The sequence below is a fragment of the Stegostoma tigrinum genome, chromosome 5, assembly GCF_030684315.1.
Source record: "Stegostoma tigrinum isolate sSteTig4 chromosome 5, sSteTig4.hap1, whole genome shotgun sequence".
NCBI lineage: Eukaryota > Metazoa > Chordata > Chondrichthyes > Orectolobiformes > Stegostomatidae > Stegostoma > Stegostoma tigrinum.
Window position 1 is genome coordinate 120,082,026 of NC_081358.1, and position 20,522 is coordinate 120,102,547.

Here is a 20,522-nt window from a genome sequence, read left to right on the forward strand (position 1 = left end):
CCACACCACCAACCTCTGGATACAACACATCATCCTCCGACACTTCCACCACCTGCAATCCACCCCATCACCAAAGACATCTTTCCATCCCCACCCTTGTCTGCCTTCCGGAGAGACCACTCTCTCTGGGACTCCCTTCTCCACTCAACACTCCCCTCCAACCCCACCACACCCGGCACTTTCCCCTGCAACTGCAGGAAGTGCTACACTTGCCCCCACACCTCCTCCCTCACCCCCATCCAAGACCCCAAGAAGACTTTCCATATCAAGCAGATGTTCACCTGCACATTCGCCAATGTGGCATACTGCATCCGCTGTACCCGTTGTGGCTTCCTCAACATCGGAGAAACCAAGCGGACGTTTGGGGACCGCATTGCAGAACACCTACGCTCGGTTCACAATAAACAACCGCACCTCCCAGTCACGAACCATTTCAATTCCCCCTCCTATTCCTTAGATGACATGCCCATCCTGGGCCTCCTGCAGTGCCACAACGATGCTACCCGAAGGTTGCAGGAACAGCAACTCATATTCCACTTGGGAACTCTGCAGCCCAATGGTGTCAATGTGGATTTCACCAGCTTCAAACTCTCTCCTCCCCCCCACTGCATCCCAAAACCAGCCCACCTCGTCCCTGGCTCCCTAACCTGTTCTTCCTCTCACCTATCCCCTCCTCCCACCTCAAGCCGCACCTCCATTTCCTACCTGCTGACCTCATCCCACCCCCTTGAACTGTTCATCCTCCCCAGACTGACCTATGCCCTCTCTCCCTCCCCACCTACGTGCACCTCTACAGGTCCATCCCCATTAACTTGTCTGTCTCCTCTCCACCTATCTTCTCCTCTATCCATCTTCCCTCCGCCTCCCCGTCTCTCCCTATTTATTTCAGAACCCTGCCCCTTCCACCTTTTCTGAATAAGGGTCCCGACCCGAAAGGTCAGCTTTCCTGCTCCTCTGATGCTGCCTATCCTGCTGTGTTCCTCCAGCCCCACACCATGTTATTTCCCTCAGAGGGTGGTTAATTTTCAGAATTCGCTATCCCAGAGGACTGAGAAGGCTTTGTCATTGGGCGTATTGATGAAATGGCTTGGTGAATTTTTATATGTGAATGACATCATGGGATATGCTGAGAATGTGAAGAGTGACATAAACATAGAAAATTAGCCATGGACTCGTCAAACGGTGGTGAAGACTTGAGCGGTGATAGGTTTGCTGGAGCTGCTACTTTCTACATTCCTGTGAAACACAGATGCCATGGTCACAAGAGCTCCAGCAATTTCAGAAAAGAATCTGCTTAAAGTTATTACTTCAACAGAAATAAGTTGACCCTTACTGGAGTGCGTCACAATTCTCAAAAACGCTGAGTCGTGAGAAAGGTGTTAATTACAGACAGTGGCTCATACCTTGGGTGGTTTCACCTCTGCCTGTGAGATAGTTGTATAGTTAATCAATAAAAAAGGCAAGTGCACGAAACAGCCTTTAGTTTCACAACTGTGCAAAATACCAATTATGGTGAAATTCACTCTGCATGATATTTTGAGGTAAAGTTTTGTCTGGCATGAGTTGAGAATGATTGAACTTGACAACCAGGCAGTAATTGATCAAGTGTGACTTCAAGGGGCCCAGCTAAACTAGAGTCATTGGAAATCAGGGGGAAAACTTTCCCTAGTTGGAGGTACAAAGGTTGTGGTTGTTGGAGGTCAGTCATCTTAGCTCCAGGACATCTCTGCTTGATACTCCTCAGGGTAATGTCCGAGGCTCAATCATCTTCATCAAAGACCTTCCCTCCATCATGAAGTCAGATGTGGGGCTGGTCATTCATGATTGCGTTATAGTCAATAAAAATCATAGATCCTCAGACGCTGAAACAGCCCATGACTAAATGCAAAGAGCTGGATAATATCCAGGTTCTGGCTGACCAGCGGCAAGCATTTTTCTTTTATTAATAAAAGCTGTTACCTTTGCAGTGATTGTGTCAGCTGTATGTCTCCACCTCTCAGATTTTACAAATCTAATGGAAAGCCCAGCTCCAACTTCTCATGATAACTGTGTCAGAGCAATAAATGCAAACTTGTCATTCAAGCATAAATAACAAAAAAAAGTTGCTCAGTTTGATACACTGTTTGTGCATTTTCAAATTCCCACCCCCCACCCCCGACTCCATGCTTACAGAAATGCTCAGGCTATTGAGCATGATCAGAAAGATGATGCTTGGTCGCTATTGCAAAAGGATAAATCATAGGGTCAGAGAGGAAGATTTTAAAATTCCTTTAGAACTACAGAAGAGAAAAGAGTTTTAATCAATATTGATATAACGTCGCTACAAATAGCAATCACTCATTCTATACTGAAATAGTGAATAAAGTTCATGCTAAATTTTTCAACCACTTATTCATTTCAATCCTGGTGTCTGGGATGATGCGAGAAAAGAAAAACTTGTGGTTATATGGTATCCATCTATCTCCTCATTCATATCAGGGAAAGCATTCAGTCTTTTAATCGAATCATTGCTAATTTTTGTCTCAGCCGCGTAGCTCATTGTGCATCACTGTCTGCATCAATGACACTGTGCTTGACCAGCTTGCCTGTTCACATGAGGCTATTAACAGTGATTGTTGATATAAGGTGGCAAGTGGTGTCTGTGCTTGCTAAAATAGCTTCACAGACATTCTTCAGAAAGTTGAACATTTCCAATTAAAATACAGCACAACATTCCGACATTTTATAATGGAACACAGTGGTTCTGACGTGACCTTTCAAATAAGCCATTTAGTCTCTCAGAGAATGAAATTTTCACAAGCCATATTAAGTGTTAATGAGCAGGGAAAATCTTTTTTTTGCACAAGAGCAGAAGAATATCCAATAATTACCCAATGGCAGTGAAATGAACTCTGCTATAAATTCTCATTATTGCCAAATGATGAAGGAAATAGGTTGCAAAATATAATCTGGAGTCTCATTGCATCTTTTGACTATTCAAGATGCAGGCATTTCTAAGTTGCATTATTGCACAAATATGAGTTAGCACCTTAAGATGTTTAAATGTAACAAGCTGTGCATGTTGCTGCCACAGGTAATCGTTTTCTGGCTGTGATTATAAGGTAGAAAGCATGTCTTCATTCAATAGCTCGGGAGGCAAATGAACTGATAGACTTGCTGTCACTTTTGGGTTCAGAAAGGGAATAGAGGAAATGAGTGCAAAAGAGAGGCAGACAGCCTGGCAATGGTGGAGACAGGTGAGGCTGTAATGAATGGTGAGGGACAGTGACGATCGCTGGCAATGGTGGAGACAGGTGAGGGTGTAATGAATGGTGAGGGACTGTGACGATCGCTGGCAATGGTGGGGACAGGTGAGGCTGTAATGAATGGTGAGGGACTGTGACGATCGCTGGCAATGGTGGGGACAGGTGAGGCTGTAATGAATGGTGAGGGACTGTGACGATCGCTGGCAATGGTGGGGACAGGTGAGGCTGTAATGAATGGTGAGGGACAGTGACGATCGCTGGCAATGGTGGAGACAGGTGAGGCTGTAATGAATGGTGAGGGACTGTGACGATCGCTGGCAATGGTGGGGACAGGTGAGGCTGTAATGAATGGTGAGGGACTGTGACGATCGCTGGCAATGGTGGGGACAGGTGAGGCTGTAATGAATGGTGAGGGACTGTGACGATCGCTGGCAATGGTGGAGACAGGTGAGGCTGTAATGAATAGTGAGGGACTGTGTCGATCGCTGGCAATGGTGGGGACAGGTGAGGGTGTAATGAATGGTGAGGGACTGTGACGATCGCTGGCAATGGTGGGGACAGGTGAGGCTGTAATGAATAGTGAGGGACTGTGACGATCGCTGGCAATGGTGGGGACAGGTGAGGCTGTAATGAATGGTGAGGGACTGTGACGATCGCTGGCAATGGTGGAGACAGGTGAGGCTGTAATGAATGGTGAGGGACAGTGACGATCGCTGGCAATGGTGGGGACAGGTGAGGCTGTAATGAATAGTGAGGGACTGTGACGATCGCTGGCAATGGTGGGGACAGGTGAGGGTGTAATGAATGGTGAGGGACAGTGACGATCGCTGGCAATGGTGGGGACAGGTGAGGCTGTAATGAATGGTGAGGGACTGTGACGATCGCTGGCAATGGTGGGGACAGGTGAGGGTGTAATGAATGGTGAGGGACAGTGACGATCGCTGGCAATGGTGGGGACAGGTGAGGCTGTAATGAATGGTGAGGGACAGTGACGATCGCTGGCAATGGTGGGGACAGGTGAGGGTGTAATGAATGGTGAGGGACTGTGACGATCGCTGGCAATGGTGGGGACAGGTGAGGCTGTAATGAATGGTGAGGGACTGTGACGATCGCTGGCAATGGTGGAGACAGGTGAGGGTGTAATGAATGGTGAGGGACTGTGACGATCGCTGGCAATGGTGGGGACAGGTGAGGGTGTAATGAATGGTGAGGGACTGTGACGATCGCTGGCAATGGTGGGGACAGGTGAGGGTGTAATGAATGGTGAGGGACTGTGACGATCGCTGGCAATGGTGGAGACAGGTGAGGCTGTAATGAATGGTGAGGGACTGTGACGATCGCTGGCAATGGTGGGGACAGGTGAGGCTGTAATGAATGGTGAGGGACTGTGACGATCGCTGGCAATGGTGGGGACAGGTGAGGCTGTAATGAATGGTGAGGGACTGTGACGATCGCTGGCAATGGTGGAGACAGGTGAGGCTGTAATGAATAGTGAGGGACTGTGACGATCGCTGGCAATGGTGGGGACAGGTGAGGCTGTAATGAATGGTGAGGGACTGTGACGATCGCTGGCAATGGTGGAGACAGGTGAGGCTGTAATGAATAGTGAGGGACTGTGTCGATCGCTGGCAATGGTGGGGACAGGTGAGGGTGTAATGAATGGTGAGGGACTGTGACGATCGCTGGCAATGGTGGGGACAGGTGAGGCTGTAATGAATAGTGAGGGACTGTGACGATCGCTGGCAATGGTGGGGACAGGTGAGGCTGTAATGAATGGTGAGGGACTGTGACGATCGCTGGCAATGGTGGGGACAGGTGAGGGTGTAATGAATGGTGAGGGACAGTGACGATCGCTGGCAATGGTGGAGACAGGTGAGGCTGTAATGAATGGTGAGGGACTGTGACGATCGCTGGCAATGGTGGAGACAGGTGAGGCTGTAATGAATGGTGAGGGACTGTGACGATCGCTGGCAATGGTGGGGACAGGTGAGGCTGTAATGAATGGTGAGGGACTGTGACGATCGCTGGCAATGGTGGAGACAGGTGAGGCTGTAATGAATGGTGAGGGACTGTGACGATCGCTGGCAATGGTGGGGACAGGTGAGGCTGTAATGAATGGTGAGGGACTGTGACGATCGCTGGCAATGGTGGGGACAGGTGAGGCTGTAATGAATGGTGAGGGACTGTGACGATCGCTGGCAATGGTGGAGACAGGTGAGGCTGTAATGAATAGTGAGGGACAGTGACGATCGCTGGCAATGCAAGGCCAGCTGTAACATTGTGAAGCAGGCCCTACTCCAGTGGGCTGCAGCAATATGCTCATGAAGGACTGGTGGCACGCATATGGAGGAGGCACATGCTCTCTCAGACCACATACTCTGGGTTTGTGATCTTGCCTCCATCTAGCACCAGATTTCAGACTGATTTTCCTGTGGTAGGGAGGTGTGTATGGCTGAGGAGAGAGCAGTCAATGTTATTCCTGTGTTTGGGTCAGGTGCTAAAAGCTCAGAAGAAGGCCCTTCAGCCCACCAAGTCTGCACTAGCTTAGTGTGGCTACCTAATTAATCTAAGGCGTGAGTTGTCTTCTTGTCTCACATCAAAAGTAGATTTGCACAGATGATGAAGAACAGTTGAAGGCGAATTCAGAGTTAGGCAAATGCCTTCCAGGAAGTTGGCAATCTCATGGCAAACAGTGCAAACAGCCTCAGAGAGAAAGGTGTTTTGAATGGCAGTCTCTCACACAGCCGTGACTGGACTTCTTCAGTCTAACTCATCAGAGCCTTCATATTATTGAAGGAGCTCTCTTCCCACTCTTGGTGACAAGGTGTTGACAGTTTGAGAAGCAGCTTCTGTACCTGGGAAGATCAGGAATCAGGGTTAACGAGCATTCTAATTCAGCTTCTTAATATCACTAAGAAGTTACGTTCTTGGCAGATCCAAGAGGTTTGCCTTGGCTTTCAATGCTGCTACCCCTCTCTACGCAAGTGACCTCAGTGGGCAGGGTCACATTGCAAATCCAACCCTATATCAATCCCTGGAACTCCCCAATCCTGCTTGTTCCTGAATCCATTTCCCATGGGATTCAGACAGTTTCCAAATTAAAGAAGACTCACTTCCAGTAACATGCAGAGCTGTGTTCAGGATATAAAGCAGTTCCTCTTTGTTTAGTTACGATCAATACGTGCATGAGCAAAACATTGCAAGCCATTGGTATTAAAGATTGACACCATTCTCCTGCAAATTGAAAGGACATTGTGTTGATATTATCTGGAGTTCAGGTGAACAAGCATCTATCTCATTGGAACCTCCAAGTTTCTGCAAGAAGTTGAAGGAGACGACGCCGCTAGCTTGAGAATCTTGAATGCGGGGGCACAGACCCAGGAGGTGGGTCTGGCTACTTAAAACTAGTATGAGAAGTTCCTTCATTGAATGGATGGTGAATCTTTGGCACTCTTGTGTGTTGCAGAAATCTTCGGTGGTGAGAAGATTTGAGTGTGGGATGGGCAGATGACTGAGTCTCTCAGGGCTTAGGTCTCTTAGATGATTGAGGGATAATTACAGGGAGGTGATGGCCTCGTGGTATTGTCACTGAACTGTTAATCCAGGGACCAAGGTAACAATTTGGAGCTGTCACTGGGGCCTGAGATACTAGACACAAGACACAAATGATGCTGTCAGTGAGTGGGGAAGTGGTGACGTCCAGTGGCCCAGGGCAATGCTCCAAAGAGCAGGGGTTTGAATCTCCCCATGGTAACAAGTGGAAACTACCTTCAACAAATAGATCAGGAATGCATCTCATGAGGATAAGAGAAGGGTCAGATACCTTTAAGGAACACTCCATATTCGCAAGACTGAGAAATGAAAATGGACAAGGAAGAATGGGAGGATATTTATGTGAAGTATAAACAAGGAGTCACATGGTCTTTCAAAACTGTAGCATTTCTGAAAAAGATATATGCTGCTGAAGCTTTCCATTTTTCACTCATCAGGACAATTCACAAGAGTACTAAGGCAAAGTGGATCTATATGCTTATACCATCAGGGTAGCTCAGTGGTTAGCACTGCTACTTCACAGCACCGAAGACCCAGCTTCAATTCCAGCCTCGGATGACAGTGTGTGGAGTTTGTACATTGTCCCTGTGTCTATGTTGAGTTCTTCTGGTTTCCTCCCACAGTCCTAAGATGTGCAGGCTAGTTGGGTTTGCTGTGCCAATTTGACTGTAGTGTCTGGGAATGAGCAGGTTAGATGGATTAACCATGGGAAATATGGGATGACAGGATGGATCAGCATGGGGAGCTCTTAAGGGGGTCAGTTCGGACTCAATGGGCTGAATGGCCTCTTTCAGCACTGCAGGGATTCTATGATATGAGAGAAGAGAGCTGATTGCTTATCAAGTGGACTCTGTTTCAGAAGATGATACCATGAAGTATGTGTCAGTTGGATAACAGTAACCAGAGTTCACTAGTCAACCAATCAGCATTCTCTTTCAAATTCCCCATTATCTTGGTATTCTTCTGAATTGTTCTGAAAATTGAAAGATGGAAAGGTTTAACAAAATGTGTCCTTTTTTTGTAATATGGAGTGTAAACACAGGTGGAACCACACAACTCCAGTGTACTCCCACACAGTAATACCAGGCAAAATGAATGAATCATTTCTGCAGCCTAGGAGCTGAATATTGATCTGTAATATCTGGCGCAAGTCCTCACAGGAAAAAGGTGAGTATTGATTAGCTAGAAGCTCCTTCTGTTCATTTATGAGGTACTCCTGCCTGCAGGAGCTTAAGGCACTATTTTGGTCCCATTAATGACACCTTTAACCCTGACATTTGCAAGCTTCTCTGCTGGATATGAGAGACTGATGTTGTTAGCTTTCCGCTGGCAGAGAAGTGATCAATCACTTGTCTTCTTCAGTGAAGCACTGCAGACTGACTGATGTTGCTGAGGTTCCGACATGCCCCTTGCAAAGAGACTGAGGAGCAAAATGTTTAGGTTAGATGTTGCCTGACAGTCTCGTATCTGCCCTCCATCTTAGTCTCAGCCCCTACAGCTCAGTCACTACTTCATCAAAACGCTTGAAGAAAGAGAGACTTGCATTTATATAGCAACATTCACAATCTCAAGGTGTTTCAAAGCACTCACATACTTTTAAAGAGTTATTACTGTTACAATTTGGCAACAAGGTAGCATCGCTGCAGATCATTTTAAGGTCAGATCTGGGAATGTTTGCGATGACTGCGCTATATTTGGCATCACTTGCCACTGCTCAGATACTGAAGTACTCCAAGTGCAACAAATCCTGGATAATATACAGCTCCGAGCTGACAGATGGCAAGAAAAACATCATGCAGCACAAATCTCAGGGAGATACCATTTCCACCCAGAGAGAATATAACCATTGCCCCCTCTGTGAGGCACTGTGAGCCATCAGCAGCAGCTGAACTGTACTCCAAAACAATTTGCAACTTCATAGCCTGGCACTCCAAGCTTACCTTCAAGCCAGCTAATCAATCCTGGATCAATGGTGAGTGCAGGATTGCATGCCAGGAGCAGCACCAGGCATGCCTGAAAAGGAGCTATCGACCTGGTGAAGTTGCTAAACAGGATCACTTGAGTCAAAAGCAAAGTTGCTGGAAAAGATCAGCAGGTCTGGCAGCATCTGTGGAGCAGAAAACAGAGTTAACGTTTCGGATCCGGTTCGAAGGATGGGTCACCAACCTGAAACGTTAACTCTGCTTTTTCCTTCAATGCTGATGCTGCCAGACTGGCTGAGATTTTCCAGCAACTTTGTTTTTGCTCCTGATTTACAGCATCTGCAGTTCTTTTGGTTTTTATTTAGGAATACTTGTGTGCCAGTCAGAATTAGTAGCAAGTGATAGGCAGAGCTAAGCATTGGCACTACCTACAGTATAGATCTAAGCCCAGTTTAATGATGAACTGTGTTGACAATAACCATCTCACCGAATGATAAAAGTCCACAAATGTACCCAAACTCAATAATTAGGTGCAGGTACGGGTTGGGTTTTTTTGGAGGGTGGGGCTGTTGGGGGCTGAGCAGGACATCAGTGCAACAGATAAGGCTGAGGAAGTGGCAAAACCCTTCAGCCAAAACTACAGAGTCTTCCTTAGCCCAAAATGCCAGCTTTTGTGCTCCTAAGATGCTGCTTGGCCTGCTGTGCTCATCCAGCTCCACACTTTGTTGCCAAGTGTTCCTTGTTGGCCTCTTCCACTGGCCCCTAGCAGCACCACTGCCAGCCATCAGTCAATTCTATTTACTTCATGTAATGTTGAGGAATTTTGGTTTGATTTCTTACCGTCACATGTACCTACAGACAGTGAAAAGTTTTGTTTTGTATGAGGTACAGCAGATCACAATGTACAAACACACAAAGTCATTGGGCGACTAAACAGAGTGAGGAATACAAAGTTACAGCTGCAAAGAAGTTGCACAAAAAGCAAAACCAACGTTAGATTTGAAATTAGAGAGTTCCGTTCAGCAGTCTAATTAACAGCAGAGAAGAAAATCCTCTTGAACCTGTTGGTACGTGTGTTTAAGATTTTGTTTCTTCTACCTGACAGCAGAGGTTGGAAGAGATTATCACCAGGGTGGGAGAGGTCTTTGAAAATGTTGGTTGCTTTTCCATGGCAGCAAGAAATGTAGATGGAATCAATGGATGGAAGGTTGGCTTGCTTGGTGGACTGGGCTGTGTTCACAACTCTAAATAGTTTTTTTACGGTCCTGGGCAGAGCAGTTGCCGTACCAAACTATGATTCATCCAGGAAGAATGCTTTCTATACTGCATCCGTAAATGGTTGTAGGTGCTGAACCCTGCAAAGGCTATGGGCCCTGTCCATCCTGGGACTCCTGCAGTGCCACAATGATGCCACCTGTAGGTTGCAGGAGCGGCAACTCATATTCCGCTTGGGAACCCTGCAGCCCAATGGTATCAATGTGGATTTCACCAGCTTCAAAATCTCCCTCCCCCCACCGCATCCCAAAACCAGCCCAGCTCGTCCCCGCCTCCTTAACCTGTTCTTCCTCTCACCTATCCCCTCCTCCCGCCTCAATCCGCACCTCCATTTCCTACCTACTAACGTCATCCGGCCCCCTTGACCTATCCGTCTTCCCCATACAGAGCTATCCTGTCTCTACCTCCCCACCCATACTCTCCTCTCCACCTATCATCTCCTCTATCCATCTTCAGTCCGCCACCCCCTCTCTCCCTATTTATTTCAGAATCCTTTTCTGAGGAAGGATCTAGGCCTGAAACGTCAGCTTTTGTGCTCCTAAGATGCTGCTTGGCCTGCTGTGTTCATCCAGCTCCACACTTTGATATCTCGGATTCTCCAGCATCTGCAGTTTCCATTAGCTCTAGCTCTGACAACACTCTGGCAATAGTACTGAAGATTTGTGCTCCAGAACTTGCTGCTCCCCAGCCAAGCTCTTCCAGTACAGTTACAACACTGGCATCTACCCGAAAATGTGGAAAATTGCCCAGGTATGTCCTGTATACTAAAATCAAGATAAATCCAACCTGATCAATTGCTGTTCCCATCAGTCTACCTTCTATCATCAGTAAAGTGATGGAAGGTGTCAGTAACAGTGCTGTCAAGCAGCACCTGCTCAGCAATAACCTGCTCAGTGATGCCCAGCTTGGGTTCTGCCAGGGTCACTCAGCTCCTGACCTCATTACAATCTTGGTTCAAACATTGAAAAAACAGCTGAATTCCAGAGGTGAGGTGGGAGTGAAGGCCCTTTGACATTAAGTCTGCATTCGACTGAGTGTACTAGGGCAAGCCCTCTGCTGATTGGAGTCATACCTGACACACAGGAAGATGGTCATGGTTGCTGGAGGTCAGTCATCTGAGCTCCAGAACATCTCTGCAGGAGTTCCTCAGGATCGTATGCTCGGCCCAACCATCTTCAGCTGCTTCATCAACGATCTTCCCTCCATCATAAGATCAAAAGCCTGTCTTAGAGAAGTGAAAAAGTAATAGAGTAGTAATAGTGTGAAGCTGGATGAACACAGCAGGCCAAGCAGCATCTCAGGAGCACAAAAGCTGACGTTTCGGGCCTAGACCCTTCATCAGAGAGCAATAGTAATGGATTTCAATTTCCCCAATATTCACTCGAATAGTCAAAGTGTGAATTCTTAAAACAAATTGAGAGATTTTTAAGTCAGCGCATAGAAAGGCCTATAGCATCGGAGATAGTGCTAGAACCAAATTACAGTGAAATAATTTGGGCAAGTGGTAGATGTGTGAGTAGGGGAGCATTTTGATGATAGTGACCAAAATTCATTAAAATTGAAGGCAGCTGTGGGTGGGGGCAAAGATGGCCCAGAAATCAAAGTTCAGATTTGGGGAAAGGCTGATTTTAATATGGTCAGATAGGATCTGGCTAAAGTGGATTGTGAGCAGCTCCCTGTAGGAATATCCTTATCAGAGCAGTAGGAGACATTCAAAAAGATAACAGCAAGAGTGCAGCCCTAGTATGTCCTTATAACGGTGAAGGTCAGGACAAACAAGTCTGGAAAATCCTAAATGTCAGGGGGTGTACCAGTTTAGATAAGCTAATAAAAAAGAAGATTATGGTAGATTCTAAAGGCTGAATATAGTACATGCCTAGAAGAATATAGAAACGACATGGTGTTGCTTAAAACACAGGGAGATGCATGAAAATACATTGTGGGTAACAGTAAAGAAAATCGAAAAGCATTATTTTACTATATTAGGAGTTAGAGCAGAACCAGAGAAAGACCAGGGGCCTAGTATGGACCAAAATGACAATTTGCATGTGGAGTCAGAAGACATAGCTAAGGCTTTAAATGAATATTTGCATCTGTATTTATTACAGACAAGGAAGACACAATGAGATAGCAGGCAGGGAGCCTGTGATACACCTGAAAGGATGAGCATTGAGAGGAGGGATTAACAGTTTGAGCAGGTCTGAATGTGTATAAATCCCCAGACCCAAAAGTGACATATCCCAGGCTGGCAGAGGGAAGATTACTGGGGCTCTGACATTAATTTTCAAACCTTCCATCAACACATGGGGAGGTGTGACACGATTGGAGGACAACTAATGTGGTGCAATTATTCAGGAAGGTTAAACTAGGAAACTACAGGCCTGTCAGCCTTGTTTGAGGAGAACGGGTAAACTTTTTAGGACTGAGATGAAGAGAAACTTCTTCATCCAAAGCGCATGAGCCTGTGGAATTCACAACTACAGGGAGTGGTTGAGGGCATAGCATTTTGTGTTTTCAAGAAAGACTCAGGTATAGCTCTTGCGGCTAAATGGACTAAGGGATATGTTGGAGTGAGGGTGGGATTAAGGACATTGAGATGGATGATCAGCCATGATCATACTGAATGGTAAGCAGGCTCGAAGGGTCAAATGGCCTACTTCTGGCCTAACCTTCTATCTTTCAATGTGTCTATATTTCTTAGAGCAGAGAAGGCTGAAGGGGGAATCCGACTGAAGTGTGTGAAATTCTAAGGAGCATAGACAGGGTAAATAGCGAGAAACGCATCTCCTTAGGTGAGGGGACAATAACTAGGGGCATAGTTAAAAGGTAGGGCTCAAAAGGTTTTTGAAGAGATTTGAACAAATAGTTTTGCACTCAGAGGGCTTCTGGAACTCACTATTTAAAAGGGTGGTAGAGGTGACAACCATCAAGGTATAGAAGATGTGTTCAGATGAATACTTGAAGTGTCGTAGCTCACAATCCTATGGGCCAAGTGCTGGAAATAAGATCAGAATTAGTGGATGTTTGACAACCAGTACAGAGATAATGGGCCAAAAAACTTCCTTCTGTGCTGTTAAAACTCCATTTCTCTCTATAACTCCGTTGACATTGGTGCAAGTGGAAATCTTGTTCTTTTACACAAAATGCAGTCAGGAAACTGATAAAATGTGGTGTAGTCAACACATAATAAGCTATTGCATGCAATGAATCTGATATCCCATGCATTGGCATGATCTATCTTAAATATCCATACTGTTTCTTGGGATGGATTTCAAGGACCCTGAGTATCATTAACATTCTCGGAGTTCAGCCATTAATCTACAATATCCACAGGTCAATGCATTATGGTGATCCACAGGGCATGACTGTATCAGTTCCACGACCAAAAATTCCAGACCATAGACATTCTATCTGGGAGCTGACTAACCTATCCTGGATGAATTGATTCCATTGGCAACTTTAAAAGTCAATGAGGTACTATAGAAGTAGGTACTATAGAGGTACTATAGTTTCCCTCCCTAAAGGACTTTAGCGAACTAGCTAAGATAACCATTTCTTGGCCACCATTCAATTTTTAGCTCCTGATTTTTATTGAATTCAAATTCTACCCTCTGCCATGGTGAGATTTGAACCCAGGTCCCCAGAACATTACAACGGTCTCCAGATTACTAGCCTTGCGATAATACTGTTTGGCCGTCACCTCCCCTCAGCACACAAGAAATAGGGCGAGAGGGGATTTGAGAAAAACATTTTCACCTCGAGTTTCGGGTGGAGGCAGGTCAAGAATGCACTGCTTGGGAAGGTAGTTAGGCATGAAACTTCACAATCTTTAAAAAAACTTTTCAATGAGAACTTGAAATGCTGCAACATTCTGAGGCCTAGTGTGGGAAGATGAGATTAGCACAGATAGTAGATTTTTGATGGTCATGGCACAATGGTCCAAAGTGTCTCTTCTGTGACGTATGACTTTCCAATCTTCAACAAGCAGTAATGTGATAATGACCAGTTACACGAGTTGCTTTAATATAATAAATATTGACCAGGACATTGGGATAGTGTCATTCACACTGATCTTCTTTATAACAGTGCTATGGGATCTTTGTAATATTCCTGAGCAGGCAGACACAGGCTCATTTTAAAGTTTCATCTTTGAAGGACAGCACCCCTGACAGTTCAGTGCTCAATCAGTATTGTACTGTAGAATCAGCTTTGATTTCTCTGCTCAATCAAGCCCATGGATTTGGGCTTGAGCTTTGTGATGCTGTGCTAGAATTGCAATCAGCCAGGTACAGCTGACGGAGAAGGAAACAATTTAAAGAAATTATATCAGAAACATCAATGCAATTTTCAGATGATCGAATCTAATCACGGCATTATGCCACATTTATCATCCTGTCATCGAAATTTGCATTTGGTCTGTTGGTCTTACAGAATGTTTCAGATTCACTTGGAAGTGAGACATCCAGCTGGGTGCAGCAGGACTTGTGTCGAAATAGTAACGTTTGCATTTCAGGTTTATCGCCCAAAAGTCTGGAACATTTTTTCTGCTTTATTTTTTTTTCTTTAGCCCTTGAGAACTTGCTTCAGCAACTTGAGCAGCCTGTCATCTCAGTAAACAACAGGATGATGGATTGGAAATCCTGTCTCCTCTCACACGTTTCAATTAGCCTGCCTTGATCACAGGAAAACAGTTGGAAATTAGAATGCCATTACCAGAATGATTCGCATGAATTGTCCTGTGGCGGTTTCTATGGAAGCAAATAATGAGGTGCATTTTGGGGAGCTAGATTTGGTTCAAAAGCGTTGATCAAAATGCATTTATATCAAGCATACATTGACAATGCAGCAGCTTGATGAATTCAATTGACAGAACACCAAGGGTTTGGAATCAATCTAAAAGCAACGAAGGCTATTTGCATAACAGCCAGCCATTGAGATTGGCCACCAACAGGCTTTGTCACAGAAGAAAGATAATTTCATTAAAGCATCCCAGAGACACAGCTGGCTATTGCTGTTTTAAAGTTCAGTTAGTCGAACTATATAAAGCCTGCTCAATCTCATTCCCATTTTCATCACACAGGGAAAAAAGAACTGTGACATAGCAACTGTAACTTTATATAATAAAATCAGAAAGTTCTGGAGAAACTGACAGAGCAAGCAGCCTCTAGCAAGAGAGAATCTTGGGAAGGCAATGGCCTAATGGTATTATCATGGGACTGTTCATCAAGAGACCTAGGTAGCACCCTGGGGACCTGGGTTCAAATCCTGACCATGGCAGATGGCAGTATTTGAATTCAATAAATATCTAGAATTAAGAACCTAATGACGACCATGATCACATTGCCGATTGTCAGGAAGATAAAAGCTGGTTCACTAATGCCCTTTCGGGAAGGAAAACTGCCATGCTTGCCTGGTCTGGCCTATATGTGACTCCAGACCTACAACAATGTAGTTGACTCTGAACTGCCCTTTGGGCAATTAGGGATGGGCAATAAATGCTGCCTGGCCAACGACACCCTCAGCTGATGAACAAAGGAAAAAAAAATTCAGAAGTTACATCTCAAATCCGGTGCGATCTCCTGGAACGAAATACAATGTCTTTAATACCCACAACTGACATTACCATGCTGAAATAACAGTGCACATGGCCAAAAATTAGGCAAGGAGAAAGCTTTACAGGTGGAACGATCTCACTGAAACATATTGGATTATTAAGAACCTTCACAGGTTAAATGCTAAGAGGAAATTTCCCCACCATGGGAGAGTCTAGGACCAGAGGGCATAGTCTGAGAATAAAGGGGCATCAATTTGAGACTGAGATGAGGAGGAATTTCTTCTCTCTCAGTGCTGTGAGTCTTTGAGACTCCTTGTCGCAGAGAGCTATGGGAACAGAGTCCTTGTGTATATTTAAGGCTGAGACAGATTTTTGATCTGACAGGAATCAGGGGTTCTGAAGAAAATGCAGGGCAATACATGTGAGGAATGTCAAAATAACTAAGATCTTGTCGAAAGGCAGAGCATTCTAGAGGGATTGTATGGACTACTTCTGATGCTAATTTTTATTGTTTAATATCCTGAGTTGAGATAACTCACCTCCAACCACCACAACCATCTTTTTCTGCGCTAGAGGGTTTTTTTTCACCTGATTCCTATTTACTGGTGTTGCAAGGGCCACTTAATGTCACCGAGGATTGGTTAGCTCAGTGGCTGCAAAATTAGCTTGAAGCTGGGAGACAGAGAGTGGGGATGGAGGGTTGTTTTTCAGACTGGATGCCTGCAACTAGCGGTGTGCGGCAAGGATAAGTGCTGGGTCCACTGCTTTTTGTCATTTGATTAAGTGATTTGGATGTGAGTGTCGGAGGTATGGCGATGGGGTTTGCAGATGACACTGTAGTGAACAGTGAAGAAGGTTACCTCAGAGTACAGTGGCGCCTTGATCAGATGGGCTAATGGGTCAACGAGAGGCAGATGGAATTTAATTTAGATGAATATGAGGTATTGTAGTTTGGTAAGGTAAGGCAAACCAAAGCAGGGCTTAAATAGTGAATGTTAGGGCCCCAGGGAAGGTTGCTGAACATACACACCAAGTGGTGGAGACCAAGTGGAGTCACAGGTAGACCGGGTGGTGATGAAGGAGTCAATAAATGTGGAGGTGGAAAAGCACAGCCAGCCAGACAGCATCCGAGGAGCAGGAAAGTCAACTATTTCGGCCTAAACCCTTCAGCGAGATGGTAAAGAATGTGCTTGGCACATTTGCTTTCATTGGCCAGCACATTGAGTTTAGCAGTTGGGATGTCATGTTGCGGCTGTACAGGACGTTGGTGAGGCCACTTTAAGAACGCTGCATTCGATTCTGGTCACCCTGCTAAAAGAAAGATGTTGTTCAACCTGAGAAGGTGCAGAAAAATTAACAAGGGTATTGCTGGGATTGGAGGGTTTCAGCTACAGGAGAAGGCTGAACAGTCTGGGGCCTTTCTCCCACCAGCAATGGAGTCTGAGACGTGGCCTTATGGAGGTTTACAAAATCATGAGCAGCAGAATAGCTAAGGTCTTTTCTAGGTTTGAGGTGAGAGGAGAAAGATTTTAAGGGGATATGAGGGCAACCTTTTCATGCAGAGTGTGGCACATGTAGGAAATTGGAAGTGGTGGAGGCTGATACAATTACAACATTTAAAAGGCATCTTATGATGATGCTGTGGCTTTAAGAAGCTATTTTGCTCTGGCTTTTTTAATAAGAGGGACCTTAAAAAGGAAGTGACAAGCTGTCTAGTTGGAAAGCCAGTAATGTAAACAGCTGTGAGTCCTTAGGGTTTATTTCCAAGTTGGAAAAATAGAAACAGCTTGAATGGGTATGGTCAAGCTCTCATAGAATCAGTTGTTGCTGTGGTCTCCGCAAGGTTGGAAGTTAGTGAATCTCTCCCGGTTGCTACACTCTCTTTCTGAGTTTTCTCTGGATGTTTTTCATCCTGGGATGAGGCCACATGGATCCTCTGAAGAGCATCTCACTCAAACCCACCACATCCCATCCCTACGGCTAACTCAACATCCCTGTCACTATGGGCAAATTAAACTGAACAGCCCACCTAACTGGCACATCTTTTAACTGTGAAAGGAAACCTGAGAAAACAGAGGAAACTCACGCAGACACAGGGAGAATGTGCAAACTCCACACAGACAGTCACCTGAGGGTGGAATCGAACCTGGGTCCTTGGCACAGTGAGGAAGCAGTGGTAACCACTTAGCCACCGTGCTGCCCTGAGTGTGTGCGGGTTGGTTGGGGTGGTATCTGGTTGGGATGCTCTTCAAAGGGTCAAAGTGGTGGACTCAAAGGGCCGAGTGGCCTGATTCCACACAGGAGGGATCCTATGATATCTGGTTAGTACAGACGAGTTTGACGAAGGGTAGGTTCCCATGTTGTTTGACTCTATGGCTGGTTTGCAATGGCAAGTGATGACAACAGCATGGGTTCAATTCCCATGAATGGTTGAGTTTACCATGAAGGATCCCGCTACTCCGCTCACCTGAAAAGTGGCAACCGTCAGATTAAACGATCAAGAGTAGTCACTTGGGTGGTAATTAGCTGGATTGTATTTGTCCTCGCTTATATGAACAAAACATACCTAGACATTTTTTTTCATGCTGTCTGGTCGATTTCAGTGTTCCAGATGCATTGGGAAAGCTTGGCTAGGAGTTTTATCTGGTTCTGGAGAACAGGTCTTCAGTATTATTGCCAGAATGTTGTCAGGGTCCATGGCCTTGGTAGTATTTAGTGGCTCCAACCATTTCTTGATACCACTAGGAGTGAATCAAACTGGCTTAATTGACCGAAGAGGGATTAGGGAAGGGTGTTGAGATAGGTCTTGCACTCACACTTTGCATGGATGTATTGCCTTGCCAGTAATAAGGATGAAGGATAATTGTGTAGCCTCCTCTTCTTGCTTGTAGCTTCATTGTACACCACTATTCATTGTAATAGAACTGCGGAGCTGAAATTTGGCCTGTTGACTGTGGGGCACCTTAGCTCTATTTACTACATGCTGAATCTGATGTTCAACTTGCAATCAGACATGTGTTTTGTAGCTTCACCATGTAACAGCACTTGGCACCTTCAGCCTCTTGTCTTTTGGGATCTTGGCACACCTGAAGCCTGTGCCCTCTGCTCCTCAATTCATGCTCGAAATAGTTCCTCCCTCTCTCCTCTGTTCAAACGCCTCAGGACTCTAAATGGCCTTATCAAATCTCCTTTTCATAACAACCTCAATCTCTCTGATCTTTCCAAGTGACAGAATTCCTGGACCATGGAATTATTCTCGTAAAACTTTACTCCACCGTCTGTCGTGCATTCACATTCTGCCTGAAGTGATGTAATGATCCAGTTAAAGATGAATCAGTGGAATGTTTAATCAAAACTGCCTTGCTTTTGTCTCTACCACTTTAAGCTTTATTGACTAGTCCCTTATGATGCCCTGTGACCTTCAATGATTTTTGCATGTGATTCCTCTGTTCCTGCATCGCCTTCAGAGTTGTAACTTTTACTCCATATAATATGAGTATTTGGCCAGATTTTTACAATTAATAGAAATTTTACTTAGGGTGTAAAATATAGTGAGAGATCTTTCAAGTTTGTCAACAATGGATTCCCACATTTTTTATGTTTGCATCTTTGGTAAAATGCACTCTTCCTGCCAGATATGGAAGTAGACACCCCCCACTATTTTTGGAAGAAAAGTTTGATATAGGCCATTTTGCCTTTGAAACTGCCTTTTGATCAGGTTATGTAGTAAGCTACTTAAGACCATACATCAGAGTGTAAGGGAAGTAGGGAGTATTGTGCTAATGACACTGGGTAAGTAATATAGGTGCACACACTCATGTTCCAGTAAATGTGAGGCTGGATGAACACAGCAGGCCAAGCAGCATCTCAGGAGCACAAAAGCCGACGTTTCGGGCCTAGACCCTTCATCAGAGGGTCTAGGCCCGAAACGTCGGCTTTTGTGCTCCTGAGATGCTGCTTGGCCTGCTGTGTTCATCCAGCCTCACATTTTATTGTCTTGGAGTCTCCAGCATCTGCAGTTCCCATTATCTCATGTTCCAGTAATGTGGGTTCAAATCCCACTTTGAAAACTGTTGGAGTTTAAATCCAGTATTGATTTTGGGTAAAGCTTTGTCTGGCTGCTGTTTAAAAAGCTAATTTGGTTCCTTGATCCCTTTTGTAGAAGGAAGTCTGCTGGCCTACATGTGACTCAACACCCACAACAATATGGTTGACTTTTAGCTGAGCAGTAAATTCTGGCTTCGCCAATGACATTCATCTCCCAGCCACTCCCACACTTTTCAATGGAAATGCCATGAGGGCCAAGAAATATGACCTTCTCCCTTCCTGTTGGCTTCCAGTACTGCATCTGAGCAGATGAGAACTTTTGGACCACTTGGTGTCTATTCCTACCGTCAAAGAATTTTTCACAGTCCCATCCAGAGCTATAGCTTGAGCCCACCTTGAAAAGAAATCAGCTACCTTCACAATGCCCTGCACAGCTGAGGGTTTGTTGCACATGCTGTCATGGCAAACCTTGTTGAGTGTACAGTGAGTCATTGGCACACATTATGCTGCCTGTCTCAACTTGCCTGGATGTATGGTAATTCCAGATCACAAGCTCTGCATTTACCATTGAACCACATCAAACTTCTAGCCCACTTTGCAGCTTATGTGAGGTTTCTGTGTACAAATTGGCTCTCCTTTTCCTTCATTACAGTGGAGTTGCGTTGTATTTCATTGGTTGAATTATACAGCTTTGGATACCTTGGAAAGATAAGAAACACAGGGTTAGGCCATTCAGCCCCTTGAGTCCTCTCTATCATACTATGAAAACACAGATCTACAACGTATTTGCTCTTTTCCTCCACAACCCTCAAAGCCTTTGATTCACAAGAATCTGTTGATCGCAGGCTGACATGAGCAATCAATCTTACACCGTTTCATCACCCTTAACATGAAGCTATGCCCTCTGATTTTTACTCAGTTACCCCA

General features: G+C 45.2%; 1 protein-coding gene across 1 annotated transcript; it reads right to left on the reverse strand.

The window, feature by feature from the left end:
- Positions 1-3,171: 3,171 nt before the first annotated feature.
- Positions 3,172-20,048, reverse strand: LOC132209624 (mucin-2-like). Its single transcript, XM_059646357.1, has 3 exons — positions 19,941-20,048; positions 6,016-6,100; positions 3,172-5,465 (listed from the first exon to the last, which is right to left on the reverse strand). Exons 1-3 carry the CDS (start codon positions 20,046-20,048, stop codon positions 3,172-3,174), a joined length of 2,487 nt encoding a protein of 828 aa, XP_059502340.1.
- Positions 20,049-20,522: the final 474 nt, after the last annotated feature.

Excerpts from the sequence above, each read along its gene's own strand:
- LOC132209624 (XM_059646357.1), bottom strand. The coding sequence starts at position 20,048 with ATGTGCAACAAACCCTCAGCTGTGCAGGGCATTGTGAAGGTAGCTGAT. Across the intron at positions 6,101-19,940 it reads CTGTGAAAAATTCTTTGACG|GTACAGAAGCTGCTTCTCAA; the intron begins GTAGGAATAGAC and ends TGATCTTCCCAG. Across the intron at positions 5,466-6,015 it reads TAATATGAAGGCTCTGATGA|CCTCACCTGTCTCCACCATT; the intron begins GTTAGACTGAAG and ends TATTCATTACAG.